The 5,939-nt window shown below is 40.7% G+C and overlaps 2 protein-coding genes across 5 annotated transcripts in view; one reads left to right on the top strand and one right to left on the bottom strand.

Moving 5' to 3' along the window:
• The window catches only part of IFTAP (intraflagellar transport associated protein), a 68,207-nt gene extending 66,301 nt beyond the window's left edge, over window positions 1-1,906 (bottom strand). For all 4 annotated transcript variants that reach the window (XM_046648997.1, XM_046648999.1, XM_046649001.1 and 1 more), the window contains exon 1: window positions 1,779-1,906. Coding sequence is in view for 1 of the 4 variants with exons in the window: in XM_046649000.1 (XP_046504956.1) it covers window positions 1,779-1,812 (34 nt within the window). In the remaining 3 variants the exon portion in view is untranslated. The remainder of the gene's footprint in view (window positions 1-1,778) is intronic.
• RAG2 (recombination activating 2) overlaps window positions 1-3,848 on the top strand; it is an 8,517-nt gene extending 4,669 nt beyond the window's left edge. Inside the window, exons 2-3 of the mRNA XM_046648996.1 lie at window positions 946-1,001; window positions 2,236-3,848. Coding sequence (XP_046504952.1) covers window positions 2,265-3,848 — 1,584 coding nt within the window. The 5' untranslated portion in view covers window positions 946-1,001; window positions 2,236-2,264. The remainder of the gene's footprint in view (window positions 1-945; window positions 1,002-2,235) is intronic.
• Window positions 3,849-5,939: the final 2,091 nt, after the last annotated feature.

Here is a 5,939-nt window from a genome sequence, read left to right as displayed (position 1 = left end):
CAGAAGAGAATATTGAGCAATTAATTACATCTGATCTACAGAAGTGCTTCAAGGCAAGACGCCCACCAACATCTCATTAGACTGACTATAGATTCTGAATGGTCCGAGGAACCTTTGCAGGGGGAATAAAAATAAATTAATGTCAACTAATATGTATTGAATGTTATTATGTGCCAAGCACTGCTATGTTTTTACATGTGTTATTTCATTTATTCTTCAAAACAACCCAGTGAATAGGTACTAATATTACCCCATTTTTCAGAAAAGAAAGAACAGAGAAAAATAACTTGCCCAAGACGGTTACACAGCAACTAAGTTTTAGAAGCCAAATTTGGACCCAGACAATCCAACTTCAGAGTCTGCATATTTAATGAAGAGTTAGAGAAAGGGTAACAAGAAGAATTACTTCCTGCTATTTAAATTGAACTCACCACCAGCACCTCAGTTGTATATGCTCATCCAACTCTCATTAGTCTAAAAAAATTATCAATGGACATCCACTGACCAGATTCCCAGAGTTTAAAGCCTTTCTAATCATCTCCAACATTATAAACGTCATCTTCCATGACTGGCAGGCAATTGTGCACTAACAACCTTACTTTTGATAAGTTCAGGCATAATCATCATAATTACATGCAAAGCCCTGTTCTAAGTACTTTATATGTATTAATTACTATCATAACTTACATCAACCTGTTAGGCAGGCAAAATTATCTCATTTTACAGACGAGGAAACTGAGGCACAGAGAGGTTAAGGTACTTGCCCAAGTTCATGTAGTTAGTAAGCGACAGAGCAAGGATTTGAGGATTTGAATCCCGCCAGTCAGCCTTCAGAGTCCATACCCTTAGCCACTATTTTATATTGGTTTTGAAACATATTAACAATTTACTGTTAAAAAACAAGGAATCTGTGCTATTTTGTTTCCTTTAACCTCCGGCGCCCAGGCCTTCACTCTAACATGGAGTGTATTTCACATGAAAGCTCCTGACATCTCTCCAAGGTAGGTAATAACAAAATAAGACTCTATCGAACTTACTTCATCTAGTAAATACTTTTTTTAAAAAACATTATAGTACAAATATTAAACTGTGCATAATTCTGGCACTTCTTTACTTAGTGCCTGCTAACTACAGAATGACTAAAGAACTACTTCAAAACTTGGGCTGGAAAGGGAGATCTGACCTAACAGCCACTAACTCTGTTTTCCTATCCAAAAAGAGGGAGGGAGGGAGCGGGAGAGAGAAGCGTTTCGGAACCTTCTCTGCTTCCCTAAAAGGCCCCTACAAACAGGAGCAAGAGCAGTTGAGAAAACAGCGAGCGTGTAAGGCGGCCCTCGCTAAAGTCTGATTTCCGTATTTCCATCACTACATCTAGGAGTGGGGAAAATCACGATCAGGTCATCTCCCCCCTGCACTCCAGACATTCAGACACTGATCTGTTGGTTCTGCAAAACAGTCACAGCTTCTCTAACATCAGCTCCCCCCTCCCCCCAACGCTCTACCCCAGCCACTTGAGGATGCTCAGGGCTGCAGTTCCGAGACGAGCCCCGGAGCATCCAGGCAGGAGTCTGCCACGACGCTTCGGCCGGGCGTCCCCCCGGGCTGCCGTTTCCAGGCAACCTGACCCGGCCAGAAGCAGCGTGCTGCCCGCACGGTCACCTGCATAAGACGCCCCCGAGAGCCAGCGGCAACACCCGCGCACACGGCTGCCTGCCGCCCCTCTTCGTGCTGTAGCCTCCCCGTAACCCGGATGTGGGGTCTGGGTCCGCCACTCTCACCTCCCATTCCCCAGTTTTCCGCCTTGGCTGCCATGTAGTCATTTCGCACTTCCGGCGTCTTTATTCAGAGAGACATCCTAGGAGTTTCCGCTCCTGGAGCAACAAACTGTCGTGGCCACACAACCCGGAGGGAACGGGATTCCTGGGAAATGTAGTTTTTTCTGCTGACAAGTGGTGAATCTTTAAGCAAAAGGGACTACAATTCCCAGAAATCTAAGAGAGGCGCGTCCGTGGCTAAAACGTGCCCCAGATGCTTGGATTGTGCTAGGCAGGAAGGTTCTGTGCTTACCTAACTGTCTGGATTTTGCTAATTCGGTCCCACTACAAGCTTGTGGGACAACTGTTTTTCAAACATGCTTTTTACGTATGAGAGTATGTAAAACAATGAGAGTATCTAAACACAATGATTTATATGAAGAGATATAGTAACTCAATTTTTTTTGTGTAATTCTTTTAGATAAAAAAATCTACCCACCATCAGAAAATATGTCGCTACACATGGTAACAGTCGGTAATAACCTAGCCTTAATTCAACCAGGCTTCTCACTGATGACTTTTGATGGGCAGGTTTTCTTCTTCGGCCAAAAAGGCTGGCCCAAGAGGTCCTGCCCCACTGGAGTTTTCCATTTTGATATAAAGCATAACAACCTCAAACTGAAGCCCACAGCTTTCTCTAAGGATTCCTGCTACCTTCCTCCTCTCCGCTACCCAGCCACTTGCACCTTCAAAGGCAGCTCAGAGTCTGAAAAGCATCAATACATCATCCACGGAGGGAAAACACCAAACAATGAGCTTTCGGATAAGATTTATGTCATGTCTGTTGTTTGCAAGAACAGCAAAAAAGTTACTTTTCGCTGCACGGAGAAAGACTTGGTAGGAGATGTTCCTGAAGCCAGATATGGTCATTCCATTGATGTGGTGTATAGTCGAGGGAAAAGTATAGGTGTTCTCTTTGGAGGACGGTCCTACATCCCTTCCACCCAAAGAACCACAGAAAAATGGAATAGCGTAGCTGACTGCCTGCCCCATGTTTTCTTGGTGGATTTTGAATTTGGGTGCTCTACATCATACATTCATCCAGAACTTCAGGATGGGCTATCTTTTCACGTCTCCATTGCCAGAAATGATACCATTTATATTTTAGGAGGACATTCACTTGCCAATAACATCCGCCCTGCCAACCTATACAGAATAAGGGTTGATCTCCCCCTGGGTAGTCCAGCAGTGAACTGCACCGTCTTGCCAGGAGGAATCTCTGTCTCCAGTGCAATTCTGACTCAAACAAACAAGGATGAATATGTTATTGTTGGTGGCTATCAGTTTGAAAATCAAAAAAGAATGGTCTGCAACATTGTCTCTTTTGAGGACAACAAGATAGAAATTCGTGAGATGGAGACCCCAGATTGGACCCCAGATATTAAGCACAGCAAGATATGGTTTGGAAGTAACATGGGAAATGGAGCCATTTTCCTTGGCATACCAGGAGACAATAAGCAGGCTCTTTCAGAAGCATTCTATTTCTATATATTGAAATGTGCTGAAGACGATTTGAATGAAGACCAGAAAACATTAACAAACAGTCAGACATCAACAGAAGACCCAGGGGACTCCACTCCCTTTGAAGACTCAGAAGAATTTTGTTTCAGTGCAGAAGCAAATAGTTTTGATGGTGATGATGAATTTGACACTTATAATGAAGATGATGAGGAAGATGAGTCTGAGACGGGCTACTGGATTACATGCTGCCCTACTTGTGATGTGGATATCAACACTTGGGTACCATTTTATTCAACTGAGCTCAACAAACCTGCCATGATCTACTGCTCTCATGGAGATGGGCACTGGGTCCATGCCCAGTGCATGGATCTGGCAGAACGCACGCTCATCCATCTGTCAGAAGGAAGCAACAAGTATTACTGCAAGGAGCATGTGGAGATAGCAAGAGCACTGCAAACCCCGAAAAGAGTCCTACCCTTAAAAAAGCCTCCACTGAAATTGCTCCACAAAAAAGGTTCTGGGAAAATTTTGACTCCTGCCAAGAAATCCTTTCTTAGAAGGTTGTTTGATTAGCTTCACAAAGGCCCTTCCAATTCAAGTGCATCGAATTTTTAAATCTATTTTAAAGAATCATGACAATAATAAAAATTATATTCTCATTTTTATTTGTTGGAAATATCTACGTTTTCTTTTAGTTAATGAATTAAATGCCAGCAAAACGTACTTACAATCTTATGCTAAATAACTGAAAATGTTTTACTCAAATGTATCTAAATGAGAATTTCTGATTTGAATTTGTTCATTCAAGGAATCTTAAATACGGACGCAGTAATAATAATCAAGGTATGCTTATATCCCTGAGATGATTTTGATAAGAAATAAGCTATAGAGAAGTTAAGACAAAATTAGACCAGTAAAGAAACAAACACCTAAAAGAATTAAATGAATTATTTTGTGCAATATAATAATTTGGTGTTTGGCCAAAAATTAAAACTGAGATCACCTGTATCCCACACTAGTGCTCTTTATGTACCTCTAAGCTGGCCCCTTGACTATGCCCATGAGCAGACGAAGTTTTTTATAGCTTATGTAAGGACCTAGATAGATGGTAGATAGATAGATAGTCTCCATTGACACGAAAGAAGAGAAAAGAAATTTACATCAAGTTTGTTACATTTTATCAAGTTGTCCACATGCACTTTCTTCAGAGGATCCCCCCATCATATGGTGCACATACACAAATCTATTTTTCCCCATTTAAAATCTTCTACCTGTTAACCTTAGGAAATTCTTTAAACTTGTATTATTCAGGGAAATAAACAATACTATTCTTCCCATGAGATTGATTTGGTGGTCCTTTCTCAGGGTACGCTCCCTCAGGTTCACTTAGATATGTGCTAGAATGAAAGTTAAAAGGACTGTGAATTTTGAGGCTTCGAGACATCAACTGATAATTAGATGACCTTAGAAACAAATATCCTCCCTCCTAGAGTACGTTTCTGGAAAGGCATTTCACTTTATCCTAAGAGTTAAGCCACAGCATCTTATTCATCAGTCTCCACTGAGCATCCACAGCGCGTGGGGTACTATTGCCAAATTCAAGGGAAACATGAACCATCCAGGGGACGAAACTCTGGAATGCAAATTCTTCTGCGAACAGTTCCATGTCTCAGGTACTAAAATTAGCTTGACTAAATTAAATCACATTCACTTTGTTTCAGTAATGTTGCTTGATGAATATTCCTTTTGAACAATTTGCTGTACCATACTTTTGATTTTTTGTTGTTTCTATCACCTACATAAAACTAATATTAAAATGCCTTCTGTTTATATAGATTTACTCCAATTATTAACATTTGTAGTTAACCAATTAAGGGCAAAGTTATACTATTGAATTTTCTGAGAGTCACTCTGATTTCTTTTTTATCTGTTAATAGAAAGTGGCATAAGTGAGAGCTGAAATATCCTTCCCAGAGTTTGAAAGAGTTATTCCCTCAAGAGGTAGATACATTCCCTTATCTTGATTTGTCTACAGTGACTGAGTGGCTAAAGAATTATTCCCATATTTGTGTTGTAGTCAATGAGATCAAGATGTGATAAAATAACTAATTTAATTCTGAACTCACTGGCTTCTGTGCTTCAACTCCAGTCTCACCAGCATAGCTGCTTTTGGGGCGTGTGTGTGTGTGTGTGTGTGTGTGTGGTGTGTGGCGTGTGTTTCAAGAGCAAGTACTTTGGTTTACTTACCATATAGTTGAGTAAAAATAGGTCTGTTTAAGTCTTCTCACCAATGAGTCCGTCAGATGTGACTTTAAGATAAGGAGGCTTTTTTTGTAATAAGCTTACACAAACATTCAAATAAACCACATTAGAAGAATATCACTTATTCCAATGATATGCTGCTTTTGCCTGAAACATTTCTATCAGCTTCAGCATCCATGGTTCATTCCTTTGAAAATCCTTAACAGTCACCCCTCTTCCTCCATTAGAGGTGGAGTTGGTTTCTAGAAACAGAGCAATGTCACCAAAGCCTGGTAGGGTGTCACTCAATATTATATTATGACTTTAGTCAAAAAGGAAGTCTGAGGACAAGCTAACGAAATGGGTTTTCTGATGTGGCTCATATATAGGGTCTAAAGGTAAGTCCCAAAACTGTTTACACAG

This window comes from Equus quagga, unplaced genomic scaffold (genome assembly GCF_021613505.1).
Source record: "Equus quagga isolate Etosha38 unplaced genomic scaffold, UCLA_HA_Equagga_1.0 HiC_scaffold_162_RagTag, whole genome shotgun sequence".
NCBI lineage: Eukaryota > Metazoa > Chordata > Mammalia > Perissodactyla > Equidae > Equus > Equus quagga.
This window is presented reverse-complemented; position numbering and strand designations above follow the sequence as displayed.